We start from the raw sequence: 21,536 nt of genomic DNA, 5'->3' as shown, positions 1-21,536 counted from the left end.
AGCTAATTGATGTCTTTAAAAAAGGAACTAATCAATCGAGATGACGAATTAGAATTAAAAATCGCAATCACGGCGGGAATGAAGTTAAGATCACAACCGTGTCCGTAATTCTGCGATCACTGTGATAAATCATGGTTAACGATTTTGTACGCCATTAATATTCGTAACCCGGTATGTTTTTCGTCCTAGTTCGACGACTGTGGCACCTTCGCCGCCGTGTTATGAACAGAGCTCACCTTTGCTAGAACCGAATGCCAATATTTACGGCAATATGTCATATCACACGAATTCCTGCGACATTCCTAAGCCGTGGATGTTTATACTAATTCTCGAGATTCTGTTTCGTGGAATTTCGTTCGAATCGTAGTCTGTGTACGAATTAACATCTATATATTTCGTTCTACTCTATTTTGCGACTTTTCCGAATGTTTATAGAAACGACAAAAATAAACCGTGGAAATTTACACAAATTCTTCGTAGTGGATTTCAGAACATTCAGTTTGGTAGGATTTTTAGAATTCGTAGTCTTTTTAACACTTTGTCTACCGGAAGCCTATCTAATAGACTTTCCAATAATTGAACACTGGAATTAAAAAAGACTGTAAGACTCTTAGACGATTGTTTACAAGACGATCTTTGAAGTTTTACATGGATTTTCTTTGGAATTTTCATTTTGGCACTTGCAGCCTTTGTTTATTCCCGTCTTCAATTGTACTGTGCCAAATGGAAACTTAATTGTAGTCATCTTTTACACAACAGTCTCGAACGAAATTATTAGATCACGTTATTGAGGGTGAATTTATGAGTAGGTTTATGATTCAAGATTCTGTTGTTGCTGGAGAATCTTTAAAAAATAGATTTCCATAGACATTCTGTTTCATTCAACTTTGAATTCGATTTTTTCGGTTGTGTTAATACAGGATGATTGGTAACTGACAGCACAATCGACAGGGGGGTGATTCTACGTGAAAAAGATAAATCGAAAATGCAGAATAAAATTTTTTATATGAGGCTGTATTTTCGATAAAATCGAGATTCGAAATTCGGCGAATACGCGGGCTGTTAAATAGGAATCGCTTGTCGCGTCTGTTCATGACCTACCGGTTCTACTTCTTATGGTGCTTCGATGTCACGAAGCAAGCTTGAAATGTTTATGTTCAGCTTGTTCAAATTCTAAGAAACGTTACAGTTTCTCTACTCCTAACGCAATCAGTCCGAAATTATATGACCGGATGTTGGTATTGTTACAAATCTATTTTGAAAATCCACTTAATTCGTTGTCGCATGATTTTCTTTGTAGCAGTTTGCAAAAATCCTTTGTCTTTCATAATTTTCAGAAACACAAATTCGATGAAAATGTATTTTTCCATTTAATTATTATATTCAGTCGAAAATACCATAACAATACTCAAAATTCTTCTTATGTCTTCATGGTAATGTATTCAGTCAGAAATTACATTACCGGATGATGTATTGTTACAAATCTATTTTGAAAATCCACTTATTTCGTTGTCGTATGATTTTCTTTGTAGTAGTTTGTAAAGTTCCTTTCCTTTACTAATTTTCAGGAACACAAATTCGATAAAAATGTATTTTTCCATTTATTTATAAACAATACTCAAAAATACCTCTAATGTCTTCATGGTTTCGTATTTCACCAATTCATTTTCGTCGTAAATGTCGTCAAGGGCCTCATTAAGCATTATAAATTAATTCGAGGGCTGCGATAAAAGAAGCAGACTCGAACTAAAGAAGAAACACATTTTTTTAATTAACATTGCTGTTACACATACGCAAGTGCATATGAAGTATAAAAGTTGTTTTTCTTCAAGTTTATTTTATTTGAATAAAACTATTTAATTTTTTTATTTCGAAGAAACTTGGCAACGGTTTTCAGTAACCAAATTTTCAAAATTCGGTTGAGTTTGTTGAGCTGTAATTATTTTTGAAATTCATTGCACAAACTGGTCTGTTAATCTGGACCTTCCCTCAGTTTTATTATTTTTCAGCGTTTAAAATAGTGGGTCGCACATAGCTGAAATGCGCCTAATTGCACATAACATATTGGGAAATTGATCGACAGATAAATAATTGTAGAAATCGGGAATCCCAACATCCATATATTTCAGTTTCAATACGGAATTACACTGCATTTCGATTAGTTCCAGTTGTAAGTTGTCAGCAACAATTTTAAAATTTTTTGGTCGGGCAACAGAGTACTTCGTCGACGGGCCGCGTGTTTGACCTGCCTGGATTAGGAGCTCATTATCTGTATAAATTGCAAGGTACAGGAGCTACGTACACATTTATTTCTTTCCGTGATGACTTTATACAGTTGCAAACAATGGAGTAGAATTTCTTCATTCTTTAAATGTTTTTACTGTTTTGCATCTGACTTCCCAATTTTTGTGATAAGGGCATACATTTCTCCGCAATCTACATAGTAATAAATTTTGCAATACTATCTGGAGCCAATACAAGGGTCGTCCCTGTAGGACTGCAGGATTAGGAGCTCAGTATCTGTATAAATTGCAAGGTACAGGAGCTACGTACACATTTATTTCTTTCCGTGATGACTTTATACAGTTGAAAACAATGGAGTAGAATTTCTTCATTCTTTAAATGTTTTTACTGTTTTGCATCTGACGTCCCAATTTTTGTGATAAGGGCATACATTTCTCCGCAATCTACATAGTAATAAATTTTGCAATACTATCTGGAGCCAATACAAGAGTCGTCCCTGTAGGACTGCAGGATTAGGAGTTCAGTATCTGTATAAATTGCAAGGTACAGGAGCTACGTACACATTTATTTCTTTCTGTGATGACTTTATACAGTTGAAAACAATGGAGCAGAATTTCTTCATTCTTTAAATGTTTTTACTGTTTTGCATCTGACTTCCCAATATTTGTGATAAGTGCATAAATTTCTCCGCAGTCTAGTAAATTTTGCAATACTATCTGGAGCGAAAACAAGCGTGGTCCTGCAGGATTAGGAGCTCAATATCTGTATAAATTGCAAGGTACAGGAGCTACGTACACATTTATTTCTTTCCGTGATGACTTTATACAGTTGAAAACAATGGAGTAGAATTTCTTCATTCTTTAAATGTTTTTACTGTTTTGCATCTGACTTCCCAATTTTTGTGATAAGGGCATACATTTCTCCGCAATCTACATAGTAATAAATTTTGCAATACTATCTGGAGCCAATACAAGGGTCGTCCCTGTAGGACTGTAGGATTAGGAGCTCAGTATCTGTATAAATTGCAAGGTACAGGAGCTACGTACACATTTATTTCTGTCCGTGATGACTTTATACAGTTGAAAACAACGGAGCAGAATTTCTTCATTCTTTAAATGTTTTTACTGTTTTGCATCTGACTTCCCAATTTTTGTGATAAGTGCATAAATTTCTCCGCAGTCTAGTAAATTTTGCAATACTATCTGGAGCGAAAACAAGCGTGGTCCTGTAGGATTAGGAGCTCAATATCTGTATAAATTGCAAGGTACAGGAGCTACGTACACATTTATTTCTTTCCGTGATGACTTTATACAGTTGAAAACAATGGAGTAGAATTTCTTCATTCTTTAAATGTTTTTACTGTTTTGCATCTGACTTCCCAATATTTGTGATAAGTGCATAAATTTCTCCGCAGTCTAGTAAATTTTGCAATACTATCTGGAGCGAAAACAAGCGTGGTCCTGTAGGATTAGGAGCTCAATATCTGTATAAATTGCAAGGTACATGAGCTACGTACACATTTATTTCTGTCCGTGATGACTTTATACAGTTGAAAACAATGAAGCAGAATTTCTTCATTCTTTAAATGTTTTTACTGTTTTGCATCTGACTTCCCAATATTTGTGATAAGTGCATAAATTTCTCCGCAGTCTAGTAAATTTTGCAATACTATCTGGAGCGAAAACAAGCGTGGTCCTGTAGGATTAGGAGCTCAATATCTGTATAAATTGCAAGGTACGGGAGCTACGTACACATTTATTTCTTTCCTCGACGACTTTATAGAGTTGAAAACAATGGAGTAGCATTTCTTAATTCTTCAAATGTTTTTACTGTTTTGTTTACTTGTTTACACATAATAGTCTAAGAACAGAGTGCATAACTTTGAAGGATCACACAGTATCAACAGTAATACTAATTTGTTTATTTACTTAAAATGTTGTTCACTAGTAGAAGAAAACTTCAATTCTAGTTTAGCTTCCGGAGTTTAAAACTGCGAGCTGAGATGACACGGAATATCTTATCATTTAATAGTTTATCTATACAGGGTGCGTCTGAAAGTATGGTATAACTGACCATGAAGTGACCACGAAATTTTGCAATACTATCTGGAGCGAAAACAAGCGTGGTCCTGTAGGATTAGGAGCTCAATATCTGTATAAATTGCAAGGTACAGGAGCTACGTACACATTTATTTCTTTCCTCGACGACTTTATACAGTTGAAAACAATGGAGTAGCATTTCTTAATTCTTTAAAATGTTTTTACTGTTTTGCATTTGACCTACTAATTTTTGTGATAAGTGCATAAATTTCTCCGCAGTCTAGTAATAAGTTCGGAGCCGATACGACGCACAGGCGTCGCGTGATCCCTGTAAGATTAGGGGTTAAAATAAGCAAGGCCGAAAACGTCGATTGATCGATAGGAAAAACGAATGCAAGTCCTGTAGCGGAGATTCTCCTGACTTTCGTTGGGACAAAGAAAAGTTTCGCGTTTCATAGTACTTTCACGACCCCACGAAAGCGTCTGTTGTATGTGTCGAGAGCGCAGGCCACCGCTGCGCTACTCGGCAGGCAGTTTCGCGAGCCCGCGGTTTCAGTGTCGTCAGTAGCAGTCAACAACAATGTGTAACCGCTAAAAATACTCTCCCTTTCCTCCCGGTTGTCCCCGTCGTCATCCACGCTGCCCGTTCATGACTTTTCTCCGTCTCCTTGTTTCTTTCTTCGTGTGGTCGAGCCAAGAGCCCACCCCGCCTCGAATAACCGCGCGCTCATGCTTTCGCGTACATGCTCGCGCTCGCTCTCGACAAAGCTTTCTCCCTCTGTCCGCTTCAAGTTCAAGAACTTTTTCCCCAGCGCGGCGAGCAAGAGCGTGTGCTCTACTCACCGGAAATTTACCCTGGCGCCTCCTTTCTTTTCCGGTCGATCATTTTCATCGGAAACCGCCCATCCAATCGCAAACGATCGACGAACGACGACTCGTGAACATAAACGCTAACGTCACGCCGTTTATGTCACGACAATAAAGAGGTATCTGGCAGATAAGCAAGATCATTGCGACGTACGTCAGCGACGCTATCATCTCTTCTCGTTTATGCATTCCGGCTACGAACTGATTCATCGGTGTTCCTGGTTCTAACTACTCTGCTCAGAAACACTATTTTCTGCCAGTATGCAGTAGGTTCTTTCTTCTCGATGTAATGACGAGGCTGAGTCCATATTTCATTATGACTACTTGCTGATTTATAGTTATACTGAGGATTTTTATGGGAAATAAAAATTGTCTGCAACTATTGCACGATACAGCGACTGTATAGAAGATTCTTTCTTTCTTTGAGGAGAAAGAAAGAAAGAAAGAATCCTTCTATCTTATTAATAGTATCAATTATATTAAAATTAATAAAAAATTAAACATTTCTTCCGACCTGGAATAATTCCATTCTACAGGGTGTTTCGTTTATCTGATAACGGAAATATCTTGTGACGCACTGAAGTCACGAAAAAATTGGTTTACAAAAATTGTTCGGTATGAATGGTACAATCATATGGACTAATTTTTTGAGGACTAGAATGGTGGGAAAGGAGGATTTCAAAGTTAAATTAAGTTTTTCAAATGGAATGTCCTATTTTCTATACCATAGATCGATAGAATATCAAATTCTGAGTACAACAGTGTTGAACCTCATATGTCCTAAACCTTATAGTTAACGAAATATTATCCAAAGAAGAAAGAAAATTGTTTCGTTTATATCTCGTTAACTATTAGATTTAGGACATATGAAGGTCAACACTATTATACTCAGAATTTGATACTCTATCGATTTATGGTATAAAAAATAGGACATTCCACTTAAAAAACTTAATTTGACTTTGAAATCCCCTACCCCACCAGTCTAGTCCTCAAAAAAATTTGATTATATGATTGTACCCTTCATACCGAACAATTTTTGTAAACAAATTTTTTTCGTAACTTCAGTGCGTCACAAGATATTTCCGTTATCAGATAAACGAAACACCCTGCATATGATCTTTTTTTTTATAGATACGAAATTGATATAATACCTCATACGATACTTAAATGTTTCATACTATGAAATCATACAGTACTTAATTGATTAGATACCGACACATTTAATAATGTACACAAAATTTTGAATAATGGTACAGCAACTTTTAGTGGCGACTCTCAGAGTCATCACTCGAGTGTGCTAAAGGTTAATAATTTTTATTTATTCAGACTCTCGTGGGGGGGGGGGCTAACAATCAGACTTGGTCCTACAATAGATCCAAGTTGACCTAAGTATTCTACTTCTTTGATAATTTTAATGTGCCTCTTCTATTCCAGAATATGAATCAAGATGGTGCAATTCAAGCGTGTGCCCATTTGCCATTTTACTAACATATCGTGAGGAGAATTGCGATGTTATAAATGGATACAATATAAATAGACCTTGACATTTATGACAAAGAGAGATGGTGCAGTTTAAAATAGTACAAAGATTAAAAGTATTTATTCTGGAATAAAAGGGAGTCGTGTCGTTTCCGTTTAAGATTCGCAGTGTTTTTGTCTTACTCCAGTGCCAATATTAATTTTAGGGTTGAGACTGAACCTCCGGTATTATAAGTGCCAATTGAAATGTATAGTCTTCCTTTGGGCGATGTGTCAACGATCATCAGTAGACTGTGAATCTTTATGCAATTATGACTTTTGAATATTTGAAAAAAATGATAGGATATAAAATACGACAGAATTTAGTACGATTTTAATTTATTTCAGATACAAAAAGGTTATTACCACCGAAAATAAGATTCTATTTTATTCCACTTTCTCTTAAAATTCATCTACAGAAATTGAATATTGCATAAAAATCCGCAGTCTAGTCGTCAGTATCATTTTTTGAGGCTCTAAAACGGTACAATTGTTCATAGATTATTATCAGATATACACAGTGTTTCAGACAGCTCTGTACACTATGTCAGACAATGGTAATGATAATGACGTTTGTATAAACGTCACGTTCGATAATGCTTTGTCAGGTCCAGGTGTCTTGTTGAGTAAAAGGTTCGAAGGAAGTACCAAACAAACAAACATGATTTGAATCCTCTTGCACGCAATAGCAAAGTATACATCGTCAATAATCCAGAATATTACATCCCACTCGAAGGACACGATCTTGATTTATTGAATTTTTAAGATAGTTGCAAATACACTATTTTCTCAGTAAAAATCCGCTATAAATTATACGTACAGGATGTATCAAAATTATGCAAGGTGTCGCAAAATTAACTTTGACCTTTTTTCGATTGCATCGTATTCTTTTCATCAGAAGGATAAAAAGTGCAAAAGGAGAACCAAAATTCAATTGTTCTCTTGAAAAATTATGATAAAGTTTTTTCATGATCAAACTGACTTTATTTATATCATATTTTCATTGCCCAATCACACGGAGTTTATACAGTGCGTATATGGAAAACATAATATAAATAAAATCAGTTTGTTAATGAAAAAGGTGTAAATAATTGTTCAAGGGAACCGTTGAGTTTTGACCCATGATTATACCTTTGCACTTTTCCTCCTTGTAACGAGTAGAATAAGATGCAGTAAAAGAATGTGTGACCTTTCGACCTTGAACTTAATTTTGCGGTAGCTTACATCAATTTCCACCAAACCGAGGCTGTAGAATTACGCAATGATATTAGGGACATGAAATTTCTTTATACAATGTCTTTCAGCTGAAGGAGGCTACCTAAATATCTCCTTCATTTTTAATGGCACCAAAAATATTTATGGCATAATTTGAACGGTATCGAAGGAGGAATATCATAGAAGAACAATTTCTTTTGTCCGGTTACTTTCTCATAGTTTTTTCAAGGTCATCGTTATTTTTTTATCGGGAAAACTTATCTTTTTTTTATTCTATCTGTTGTCAATGACTTAAGCATATCCAAATGTATTTTTTCAGCAGCTATAAGATGGAACGAAAAAATAAGTTTTCCCGATAAAAAAAATAATGATGACCTTGAAAAAACTATGAAAAAGTAACCGGACAAAAAGAAATTGTTCTTCTATGATATTCCTCCTTTGATACCATTTAAATTATGCCAAAAATATTTTTTTTGTGTCATTAAAAATGAAGGAGATATTCAGGTGGCCTCCTTCATCTGAGACACCCTGTATACACTGTACAAAAATTTAGAGTAAAATATTATATGTTTACGCTCTAATAACTGAAAGAAATATCTGTGCTTATAGGACGTTGTTCCAATAGTTTCGAAGTGTTTAGACGCATGAATTACATCGACTGTGCTATCGACTGTTAACATTGTGCAAGACCTTTCTGGAACACCCTGTTATCGTCTCTGGCCTAGCCAGAGTTTCGTTCTTCACTAATCTGAAAATTCGTGAATCATTGCCACTACGCGGAAATCAGCCTAATCATCCGTCGTAGACGGCCTTGGCGGCGCTCTAACTATGCTGCTGCGCTCACGTCACTGGTATTGTGTTTCTCTCTTCTACTCCGACCGAGTCGAGATCTACCACGAATCGCAGTTCGTGGACTAGTTGAGAAGTTTCTGTCAAGCCGACGAGAGTTTGGAGAAAATCTCTGAATCATTAAAATATAACTGACGAACCCGACATCGATTATTCCGCGAGAAATTATGACTCAAATTTCCGCGCGATCATTGCCGAGTTCCTCGAGAGCTTCATATGATTCGACAACACCGGAATTTGATTAATTAAAGGTGATTTTTTTGTATGTCAGCGGCGATTCGTCAGCAGGTAGACATCCTTAATGACAAGTTGGAGGAAGTGAATCAGTTTCCTCGTTATGTATTAATTGACTCATGAGTCCGAGAATTTGTCTAACATGTATGTTTTATTAAAAAAATAGTTACACTACCCTGTCTAGGCAGCCAAGATGACTCGATGTGTATTTAAAAATTACTCGCTACTCTGCCTTATTAAAATCTGACAAATATCTATCTATCCTTTTGGAGGTTTTAACGATCCCAAAAAATCTGACGTCCGAATTAAATGAAATTCAATGTGACCAACGATATCATCTATTTTTTAATTAACGTACCATTTGAGTAAGCTTAAGAATAAATTGGAAATTCAAGACAAATATGTTGCTGAGATGACAATAGACATATTGAGGGTGAATTTATGAGTAGGTTTATGATTCAAGATTCTGTTGTTTTGCTGGAGAATCTATTAAAAATAGATTTCCATAGATATTCTATGTTTCATTCAACTTTGAATTCAACTTTTTCGGTTGTGTTAATACAGGCTGATTGGTAACTGACAGCACAATCGACAGGGGGTGATTCTACGTGAAAAAGATAAGTCGAAAATGCAGAATAAAATTTTTTATATGAGGCTGTGTTTTCGATAAAATCGAGACTCGAAATTCGGCGAACACGCGGGCTGTTAAATAGGAATCGCTTGGCGCGTCTGTTCATGACCTACCGGTTCTACTTCTTATGGTGCTTCGATGTCACGAAGCAAACTTGAAATGTTTATGTTCAGCTTGTTTAAATTCTAAGAAACGTTACAGTTTCTCTACTCCTAACGCAATCAGTCAGAAATTACATGACCGGATGTTGTAATATTATTACAAATCTATTTTAAAAATCCACTTAATTCGTTGTCATATGGTTTTCTTTGTAGTAGTTTGCAAAATTCTCCTTCGTCTTTCATAACTTTCAGAAACACAAATTCGATGAAAATGTATTTTTCCATTTAATTATTATATGCAGTCGAAAATAGCATAACAATAGTCAAAATTCTTCTAATGTCTTCATGGTAATGTCTTCAGTCAGAAATTACATGACCGGATGATGTATTGTTACAAATCTATTTTGAAAATCCACTTAATTCGTTGTCGTATGATTTTCTTTGTAGTAGTTTGCAAAGTTTCTTTGCTTTAATAATTTTCAGATACACAAATTCGATGAAAATGTATTTTTCCATATTGCTGCAAATATTTGCTATTAATGATAATAAAGGAGGTATTTTTCACGATCGTACTTTTTTGAAAATAGTAATTATTTTTCACGGCGCACAGTTTCGATCAATTTCTACATTAAATAAATATATCATAGCTGAGTGAGGCATGAAACGTTATGATTCGGGTTTGAACCAGATAACGTTGCCGATTCGGATTTGAATCTGCAAAGATGCCAGGTGCTATTTTATTGGAGGAAAACAAAGGTGGAGTGTTTCATCCTAGACCCGCTAGAGGACTCATCAGTAAGGCTATCTAGCGGGCCCTGCCTTAGACACAAAATGTCATGAGGAAAGTTCTTAATATACTAATTGGTGTTTCCGAATCGGAAACGTAATCTGGTTCAAACCCGAATCATAACGTTTCATGCCTCACTCAGCTATGTTTATTTAATGTAGAAATTGATCGAAACTGTGCGCCGTGAAAAATAATTACTATTTGCTATTAATATTAAGCAATATTTTACTTCAATATACAGTATAAGAAACATGTGACGTATCCGAGACGTCTTTGTAGGTCAAGATGTTAATAGAACTGAACATGTTGCTGTAGAATGTACAACAGTAGATTAGTTAAAGCTATATTCAAAAATTTCATACTAAAAAGAACAAAACATATTGCTGCAATTACTTGCTGTTAATATTACGTAATATTTTACTTCAATACACGGTATAAGAAATATTTGACGTATCCGAGACGTCTTTGTACGTCAAGGTGTTAACAGTACCATGATGCCAGTAGCCTGATTAGTAGACCTTTAGATCTTTACGCAAAATGAAAATTTTGTTCCTGGATTGCAATAAACTTGAGTGAAATAGAAATTTATTGTCTTTCTTAATATATTTAATAGGTTGACAATAATGTAACAGTATTTTTAAATTCTTCTAATGTTTTTACTGTTTTAAATTACACATTTTTCTCACAAAAATGCGTAAAATCCGCTGTCTACTGATTAGTTAAAGCAATGTTCAGAAATTGAATAATAAAAAGGAGAAGGAAGTGGAGGTACCTACTCGTACTTGTACGTTGATTTACTATGAACTGAAAACTGATTTTTGGAGGAACGTCGCATGTAAATTTTGATGAAACATAGAAATATCTTTGGAAATTGATCTGATCCTAAACGGAAATGTCTCGTTCGCGTCACTCCTCCGTTCCAAAGTGCATAGAACGTATTTGTATCGTGGAGCCCGAGGTTGTGCAACGGAATGAATATCAACGAGGCGCACCGAGCGGCGTGGTTCGATGACTATTTTCGAATGCCGCGTTATCGACCGTCAGTTTCGACCTGACGGCTCGTTAAAGGGAGCGAAATATCGCGAGACAATCTCCGGAGATTATTATACCGGGCGCTAAGCGAATCTTGGGGCGAAATCCAGTCGAATGAGAAGGCTGTCGGGTTGATCCGTGCCGACGAGTCCTTCAAAGTCCCTCTTTACGTCGCGTCGTCGTCGTCGGCGTAACTCGCGGTAAGTTGGTCCGCCGGCTGGCTTAATTGCTAATTAATTCTAATTGATAATTCCCTCGATAGTGTTAGCCCGGGAAGTAATCTCAAAGCATGTTTACGCGAAAGTTCCTGCGCGCAATCGCCTCGTCTCGCTTCGCCTTGCCTCGCCTCGTCTCAAGCCTCGTCAGTGCCGGCAACGCCTCTCCCTTCCCGCGTCTCGTTTTCTTTGAGCGTTGATTTTTCCACGGGAAAATTAACATCTCGAAGGTTCGCCGTGCGCGTACACGCTACAATGAACGGGAAGTACCTCCGATCCCGGATACCCGGCGCACGGATCGTTAAAAGGAGCCACGCTAATCGCGATCCGTTCGTCCCGCCGATGAACGCGTCGCGCGTATTCACATTTATCTTTTCTCCGTTCGATGCCAATTCGACGTTCAATCGTGTAATGGACTTAAAATTGTTATTCGTCACGCGAGCTACTCTCTATTAAAATTAATTAGGGATTAATTGGGAATTCAATTTTCGTCGAGCCCACATACGCTCGAAAGAAAAATCTGTAACCTATGTACAAATTAGGCATATCAACTGTTGTTTGTTAACATTAAACCTATCACCATCGCACAGTGTTGCGATCAATGCTAATTAGCTGGACAAAACTCATAACGTAATTCTGTAAAAAGTAGATGCTAGTCATATGAAGAACCGTCTAGACATTTCTCTGTCGGTAAAACTGTCAAAGCCTTTTTCGTCGGCAGAACTGTGCAGGCATTTTGAATTCTTATTTTCCTACGGTTTGTAAGGTGATCCATAAAAGCTCTTATATGTAATTAATATTAGAAAATCAAGGTAGTTGATTGAAGAACAAGATTTATTTAGGAGACAAGTTTGTTTCACATTACTGTTTAAAATCCGACATTTCATATGCAACAAACCTAATACACCTCTCCAAGTTTTCAGGAAGAACATGTCACATGTCGGTACTTGTCCTTTACGTTTTCGTATCGAGATTGTCAGTAGCGCCCTTTGATTGGAATTTGTGTGCGTGGTTTTTGGATTTGCTATTTTTTCAAATTAAAAAGCCTTTCTTTTTTATTTTAAAAACCAGACGTTCATCCACCCAGATCAGCTTGCAACGAACGTGTTAAAAGGACGATAACTTTTTAGATATTGAACCATACGACTTGGATCTCTTTTTACAACAATTAGTCTTGTTTACCACGCATATTCTGAAAATCTCATCAAAATCTGTTGATGCCGGGAAAAACGACAAAAAATTGCAATTTTCACCATCCTTAAACGTTTGTAGCTTACTGCAACGTTGACCGATTTTGATGAAGTGTTCAGGAAATATGTATTATTGACAGAGATTACAAAACATATTGTTTAGATTTTCAATATAGGCCCTGTAGATTACATTTTTCTCTGTAATTTCAAGAAATAGCAATTTTTCCAAAAATTTTTCACGATTTGTAGTAAACTAATTGTTCGAACTTCTCAAAAAAATCCAAATCCTATGGTTTAAGGAGGTAGACTCGTTTTTTTCAGGATTGCAGGGGCGCGGGATGCGCCTTCTCATTTCTCGATAATGCAAAGATGGGCAAAGTTCTATTTTTACGTTTACGAGCTGCAATTTGCATTATTCGGAAACATACAGCTGTGCATGTAGCTATTTTCATAAATCCGCGAATAATGCAAATTACGCCACGTAAACGTGAAAATAGGACTTTTGAGGGCGATTGCGAAGTAGATTAATCTTTTATCTAGCGCTTTGGCTACTGAAAAACCCCATCTTTGCATTATCGAAAGGAAAAACGAGTCTACCTCCTTAATATTGAAAAAAAAAGTAATTGTCTTTTTGAAAGCGTCCGAATATTACTATGCTTCAGTGTACATATCGTCGCTGAACCGCGAAATTCCGATTCGGGACCATCGTGCGCGGGCTGTCGCCTCGCGTGAAGAAAAGAAGCACCGCGATACTTCACTTGAACGGCAATAACAGCGGCGCGAGGCAAATATTTGCGCGCGAGCGCGGTCTGCGTTCGAATCGCGGAATGAGGAAGTTTCATCGACTGTTTACGAATTGCAAACATTCTGGCGTTCGTGGATCGCGGGGTTGACAGTCGCGTCGATCAATTACTACGAAGTGTCGTCAATGAAGCGTGCGCGCGGGAGGCAGAGACACGTCCCTCCTCAAATTGATCGCACCTGGATCCTCCTGCTCGTCGTCAGTACAATTCCGACGGAGGTGCAACGGAGCCAAACAATCGGCACAGGGACGCGTGACGTTTTCGAACACGTGAGGAGGCTGCGACGAGGACGTCACGCGTCACGTGACCGAACTACGTAGAAACGAAGCGAGCGAGCGAGGGAACGAGTGAGCGCACACCGTCGTCGACGAGCAACGACAACGGAGAAGGACAACGACGACGGTGGAAACGCAGCGGGAAAGCAATAACGCGATACGCAGGCTTTTCGCCGAATCGGGACGTCAGCGGTTATCGGCGCGCGTCATCGGTGGTTGCTGGCCCCGATCAGCGGCGGGACGGGGCGTACACCGTCGCCGCGCGTTTCCCCAGATAAATCAATATACCGGTGGAAATTTATTCCACGATACGAGAACCGTCAGCCTCTCGTTCGATCGGTCGATTCAAAGGTTTCGCCGAGACGGAACGTCGACGTTCCGCTAATGAAATCGATCGTCGTGAATGAAATGCTGCATCGCCGCTACGTCAAGCGCCACGTGACTGCCATGTGTGTGTCCGTGCGACCCGCCCGAGGTCGTTCCTCGACGGTGCAGAACGATAACAAAACGTTCGCCGACTTTTCGTTTTCACGTCAGTCACCGGCGAATGTTCGTTCGTCTCGTTACACTTCCCGCCGCTCGCCCCCGCGCGCCCGCGTAGGTCGCGTTTAAATAATCGGGGATTAACGACCAACAACAGAGTGCCGACATCTTGCTCGACTCCGGCTATCGATCCTCCTCGTGTAACGTCGATGTCTCCTGAAACGATTTCATTGAAATCAAACGTGACAGAATTATTGACTGTCCAGTGTGCTGGTACTGCTTGTCGGTAGTGGACATTGTCATAAGCGCGACGATATCGAGCGCAAATCGGTAACGAGGCTAGTGTTACAGCTTTCGTTGCACGTTCTCTAGCGTGCAGGTATTGGAATCGAACACAACGTAATTATTGAGTAACATACTGAACGTATGTATTGAAAGGAATAACGTCGAGGCAGTATCGTCGCACGATCTCTGGAATTCGTCCCGCGGTCTTCGTCGCTCGGTGGAAGGAAGCTTGTGCGCGGAGTCGCGTGTTCTCACGGGTGCCAGCACAGAGGTCACGAACAAATCTAATTGGCTAGGAGAGCGTGTTGGTTACGGCTCATTCTAGAAAACGGAGCACAAGAGAGCGCTAGAGGGTACGCGTGTGTTGGAACGTCGTGTCGCGCAGTGGCGGAGGAACGGTGTTGTGCGAACGGGGAAACCGACAACGGCGAGCTATCTCGCATACTTACGCACACGCGGAATGCAACAGAACGGGACGAGACGGAAAACGATCCGTCGCGCGCAATCGTTCGCTATCTCCGCCGTGTGCGTCCTCGCGCGGCGTCGCGTCGCGTCGCGTCGAGACGCTCGGATTATAAGGAATGTCGACGGAACACGGTGCTATTTCTGCCCGCGTCTCTATTCCGTAACAATCAGGGACGTATAGAGCGCGAAGGCGTGCGTTTTCTCCGACGACAATCTCCTCCCTCCGTCCTTCCATAGAGATACATCTAGCACGCTTTATCCGAGGCTCGGTAACCGTGTCGTTGGACATAAAGTTCGTGCTACTTTTAGAACGGTCGTGTGCTATTCTTTGCCGCTTATTGTCCCTAATTGAGCCGCGACAATTCATCATTCCTCCCGGTGGAGCCGGAGCCGCGTATTTCGGTAAGATGACCCATTTGTCGCCGCCCCGTAAACCCATCAACCATAGTCATCCCAGGAATTCGTTCGTCCTGTCTACGGCGGGCAACGATTTCATATTTCGTTTCGCTGCCGATGGGATTGGCAAGCAGCACGCGCCACAAAGCGTTTGCCGCGGAGCTAAATACCCACGGTGATCGTTGAATGTCTCAACAAGTCACCTTGAGTGACATTTTGCGATACGTTGATGGATGTATGTTGCTATTATTCGTGCTAGAGTACAACAGACCGGAAGATATCGAAAGGAATCGGCAACCATGCGGCAAAATTTTCAGCGATTTGACGTGCGCCGACTGCGAAGCGGGAGCGCGCGCTCGCAACGGAAACGAAGGCCATGCGTAACATCGTTAACAGTACTCGACGCAATAGGAAACACGATTTTCCGCATAGCACGGGATACGTTGCACCCACGCGTCCGTTTCGCGATATATGAACCGACCCGTGTCCCACGTTCCCACGAAATCGAAACCCGCGGTTCTTCCGCGATGATCATCGACACGCGCGCGAAGTATCGTCCGCGATAACGGACGCGCAGCGTCGCGGAATCAAAGCGTGCATTTTCTCAAGCGGTAGAAACGACGAACGTCGCACATGCTTGGCTCACGTGACGGGTCGCCGAGTCGCTAGAATCCCGACGACCTGTGCCACATAATTTTACGTGTACACACGTCGCCGGAGAACAGTGTTGTGTCACGTTACACTACTCCACCCTGCGCGTTCTCGCTCGCGCGTGTGCGTGTGTGCCGTGGCTTTTATCGCGCACGCAGACACTTGTACACGCGCGCTCGCACACGCACAGAGAAACGAGCCACGGTACAGCGCCACCCCGAATACCGGATGTGACGACACTCGCGCACTTGGCCCGACGCACTCTTGAGATGTCTCCCCTCCCCCTTTCGACGATCATTCCGTCTCTGTCTCCCTCGACCCGTTCCTCCCTTCGCTCGTCCTCGGCCCCCTCTCGCCCACCCTTTCCTGCTCCCCTTTCGTCCCCATCCTGGCAGCGTACGCTGCTCCGTACGCGAGAGAGCCTCCGTTCTCCCCTAATACCCCCACCAGGCTGATTCCTTTCCTCCCCTCCGCGGCAAAGCGCTATTTACCCTTGCAGTTCCGGCGACGGGCGCTCGGTGGCGCGGCCTGCTCTCTCGCATCGCATCTCGTCGGTGTTCCCCGTCGTTCACGGCGTCTGACTCGCGCCACCGCGCACAGTCCCACGCGGATCTCCGCGCGCGTCTGCCGCGAGTGTCATCGCGAATAATCGTGTTCGGTCTCTCTTTTTTTTTTTCCTATCCGGTTTCGCGAGACACGCCGCGAATGTTTTCGAGCGTCGACGAATCGGTGCTTATCGACGACTCGGTTCTTCGCGCCGCGACGCGCGATCTTCTCACAGCGTTCACCGCCGCCGCCGCCGCGTGTGCACGCGCGCACGCACGCGATATGCCGGGATACATACAGCGAGATGCCGCCACCGCGCGCGCGCGCGCGCGTTTGTGTGTGTGTGTACGTTGCCGCCACCAACCACGCCGTCAGAGAGAAACAGAGAGGCGAGGGGGTAGACGACCGACAGACGGAGAAAGGAAATAACACACTCGCGGCCATTTTAACTGCGCCGTACGCTAACCCGGGCCACCCAGTGTGTAGCGCGAGAGACGTCGCGCTCTCTCTTCTTAGGCTTAAACTACGTCTCTCGCGTGCGCAGAAGCGAAGCGCGCACGCGACTCGGTCATGTTTTCTCACGAACGAGCGCGCGCGAGACCGCGAACCAGCGAATGCTCTCGACGAGGAGCGTGTATTACGCATACTTTCACGTTGCCCACATTAGGACTGTTTGTCATCGGGCTGCAGTGTTTCGCCACGATTCTTCCAGGGAATCGACGGCTACGTGTACGCGACAGTGGCACACGAGAACCGGAGAACCGACACGCAAAGCTAACCGTCACTACCAAACGCGCGCCCCACCGGTACATGTTTGCAAACTTGACGACGACGACGCGGAGCGCGGCAATCCCGGGCAATCGTCGACGTACAGAGAAGGTACACAGAAAGAAAGTAAACCAGTGGATTATTTAGATTCTCGCATACGCAGAAACTATAGTCGAATCGGCTCTGTCCTGGTGATTATGGGATTAAACGATCGACGAATACGCTGTTTGAGAATATACACGCGTGGCCGCAAGAGAGAAGGAGCTGAACGGAGAATTAGTTGAGCCGGTAACAAAGGACTTGACAGCGGCCGGGGTTAGTCTATGATAACCCGTGCCAGTAGAATTGGAACGCGATGGAACGATTAGAAGCGCGTGAAAGCTTCGGGAATGGGACGCGTCGAGGTCGGCATCGTCGTAAACGAACTAATTGAAGGATGACGAGCCGACGAGTGCCGCGCAAGCATAGCGGCACTAGGTGGTCTCGCGAAGTTAAAAGTCCCACGGCTGTGAGCCAGCCATCGGGACACGCGGAGGGGAAGGAGAATCGAAAACATAAGTCGCACGTATTGGAAAGTGGTTGAAGACGCTCGAAGTGGGAACAAGGAAAGTTCGATGTCCGAGGGCAGCGGCGGGACACGGAGAGGAAGAGAAGTTATCGCGCTCGCTCGCTCGAGCGCGCGCGCGAGCCGAGCACGACATAGGTACGAATGAAGAGCCGGCCGCGTGACTCGGAATCTGCGCAGTAAATCGCGTTCACGTGAACGCGCCGCCGAGAACGGCCGCTCGTCACGAGGAAAGCTTTCGAACGCGATCCGCCGTTTAACGGATACACGGCGCGGCGTACAGCATGCCGGGTATACGCCGGACTCGTTTATCCGGAACGCGACGATCGCTCGCTCCGGCTGCCTTGCCGCGCCGCTGCTGCTGCTGCTTCTGCTCCCTAGTTCCGTTCGTGTTTCAGCGTTCAACTATCGGCCAAGCACGAAGCCCCTTCTGCGAAAGACGTGGGCGACGCGCTCGCTTACGTAATGCTCGCCGATAAGACGGATAACGGCATTGCGCCTTCCACCGAGCCACCTAAGCGGCGCCTCTATTTTAGAACTCGCAAGTCAACCGTCGCAGTCCCGACACGCCCGAACATTTTTCCGCATCGATAAAAATGTCACCGACCGACCACCACTTATCCGTCCCAGGCTGCTCCAACGGAAGACCTATTCGCGGGATTTGCAAGAATGACACCATGCGGGGACATCGTCGGTTGTCACCTCCTATCAAACAACGAGAATACTCTGGAGAAAACAATGCCTCGCGGATTCTAACCAAAGTCGAGCCGGATTTCCACGGGACTCGAACGGAGGAGCATCGAACGGAGATTGTCACCAAGATTGGACCAAGATGGCCACGTGGTGCTCAGCGTGCCAAAACTCCAGGGCGGCGTGCAGCGTTGATAACGTTCTCGAAGAGCCGGGAACGTGACTCATCGGCCAACTATGCGAAACTGAATCAGCCCGCACGATATTAAAATCGTGCAACGTTTTGCAATTCACCGGCGTCGCTGACGGTCGGCTCGCTCCGCGGCTCTGTGACGGATCATCGTGTCCCGGTATTCGTTTCCATCTAAATTGGAGATGCTGCACGTCAAAGGGCCGTGTGTGGTCCAGGCTCTCTCGCGCGGCCATGCGCCTCGTGTCCCCGTCGAAAAATTTCTTTTTCGCGGCTACATCGGCCGTCAATCGGCGTATATCGAGAAGTTCGCTCCGCGAACGGCGGAAGAGGGGCGACCGACGCACGCCCTGTGGTGGGGACCGCACTTCGCATGGTGGACGAGCAAGATGGCGGCTCGGGTTAGAGACACGTGAGAATCGCGTTGGCGCATTACGACCCTGGAAAATGGTCACGGTGGCACGTGTAACCGCGCACAATTCCCGTTCGCATTCGATCCAACGTGACGTCGACCCGCTTTTTCGAACCCGTTCCGTATCGATTCCGTTCAAATTCGAGTTTCCTGCGACCGTGGAGTCGCCGTTCGCCAGTGCGAATGTCGCGTTGTGCACGCGTCATCCTGCGAGATGAAGGAGGAATCTATCGGGATTTCCGACGACTGAGTTGCACGAGGTAAGACAGACGACACATTTTTATTCGCGATTATGTACTCCGATTTCCACTTTTCATGTGGGTCCACTTTAACTAGACGGTGATTGGCTATTTTATGCGTTTGGAGTACATATTTATTAGCTTATTTGGTAATCGTAAATTCACTCTTTTTACTCCAACAGTTCTTAGATCTATACCTCCACTATATTTTTGTAATTAACGTAGGGTAGTCACACTAACTGGCTAGAATTTCCATTTCGGACTTTAACGTAAAGAAACATTAATGAATTCGTGGCCATGCTGAAACAGTCTTACTGTCATTGGTAGACTATGAATCTCTATGCAACAGAAACATTACACGAGTCATTTGTAACAAACTGAAACTAACGTATTTGATTGTGTGTATACACATAAAGATAAAAAAATGTTTCTAAACAAAAGTCAAGATTTTCATGGAAGAATGCGGGCTTTCTAAAGGTTGAAAGAAATTGTATTTTCTCTTTCGATCATTTTTGAAACTCGACTATAATCTAATAATGTCCTTAAATTCGTTTAAACTCATTTTGTAATGAACACGTGAAACTCGCAGTCTGGTAATTAGGGATGAAAATGCATTAATTGAACTAACAATAGTAACTCTTCTATCAGGACATGCGCTGAAAAAATCGGAAGATAGTTTCAGAATGATTTTGTCGGGGCTAAGTGTCTATATTTTTCGACGTGGTCTCGCGGGTAATAGTTGAGGCGAAAAAGCGTTTAGTTATGCTACGAGCGCACCGACAAATAGCTGGCCCGTAGGAAGGAAAAGAATAATGCTGGTTAGCGAAGCAATAACGCGTTCCCCGATAGTTCCATATGCAATGGCTGCGAAATGGCCGGCCGGCACTCGTAATTACCGGTTTACTACTTCGCGGTTCCGTTCGAATTATTTGCATTTTCCTGTAATTAGACGCCTCTAATCCTGGCTGGAACACGAGCGATTTTTACGCGTCGAGCAGACGGGACGTCGGAGCGCCCGGAAGGACGCGTCCCGCACGGCCGGCGCAGTTTCCCTCGCGAAAACATCCCGATTTGCATACGGCAGGTACATACACTCGTGTATCCGCCGTCGAGACGGTTAACGGCGAATATGAAAAACCGAAGCCGGTTTCGTGGCTTCTACCTTCTGCGTGTATGTATGGGGACGTATCGGTTCTTTTCTTCGATCGCAGAAGCGAAATTACGCGAAGGTTCGTTACGGGGAGAGCGGGGCTCTCCTGTCGTGTATTCACGCGGCGACCTGGTCGCGACCAGTCGGCTCTTTCGAGGCGACTGGTACAGCTGCTTTATCGGTCGAAGGAGATCATCCGGTGCGCAACTGCTCGCGCTGATTTTCATTTCAATGCGGCGCGCGAGGGCTGTTTCCTCGGGGCGTCGTCGTGGAGAGAGCCCGTCGACGGAAAGTTAAACACATGTACGCCGGTCGGTGGGTCGGTCGAGCCCGAGACCTGTCTGTGCGTGCTTTTCAACGAATAAGGGACTACTTTTTTTTCGTCTTCTTCTTTCCATTCTTCTCTTTTCTTTTCTTTTCTTCGTTCGTTGCTTGCGTTTAAGGGGTTCGACGACTTGCGACAGAGGGAGAGAGAGAGGCGAGCACCGCGCGCGACACCGTCGACGATCGATGCGAAAATCGGTAACGATATTATCACCGCGCTCAAGGGCTCGATACCGAAGGGGTGTGTCCGAGAGCGATGCCTGTCGAAAGCTCTAATGGAGATTGATGCTTGCCGACGAGCACAAGTCGATCTCCGAAAGTAAATTAATACGGATAGATCGGGCTTAAAATATTGAAATCGCCCGGTGGAAT

General features: G+C 42.9%; 1 protein-coding gene across 4 annotated transcripts in view; it reads left to right on the top strand.

Annotated features, from left to right (window-relative positions):
- The window catches only part of LOC143211764 (serine/threonine-protein phosphatase 4 regulatory subunit 1), a 273,852-nt gene that overhangs the window by 106,457 nt on the left and 145,859 nt on the right, over window positions 1–21,536 (top strand). Inside the window, exon 1 of one of the 4 annotated variants that reach the window (XM_076429717.1) lies at window positions 8,256–19,711. The exons of 2 other annotated variants lie outside the window; for them this stretch is intronic. In XM_076429717.1, coding sequence (XP_076285832.1) covers window positions 19,635–19,711 — 77 coding nt within the window. In that variant the 5' untranslated portion in view covers window positions 8,256–19,634. Of the gene's footprint in view, window positions 1–8,255; window positions 19,712–21,536 lie in introns of those variants that run through there. One more of the 4 variants, XM_076429718.1, reaches the window with a different exon arrangement.

This window comes from Lasioglossum baleicum, chromosome 9 (assembly GCF_051020765.1).
Source record: "Lasioglossum baleicum chromosome 9, iyLasBale1, whole genome shotgun sequence".
Lineage (NCBI taxonomy): Eukaryota > Metazoa > Arthropoda > Insecta > Hymenoptera > Halictidae > Lasioglossum > Lasioglossum baleicum.
The sequence above is the reverse complement of the archived record's forward strand: the minus strand, read 5'-3'. Positions and strand labels throughout refer to the sequence as shown.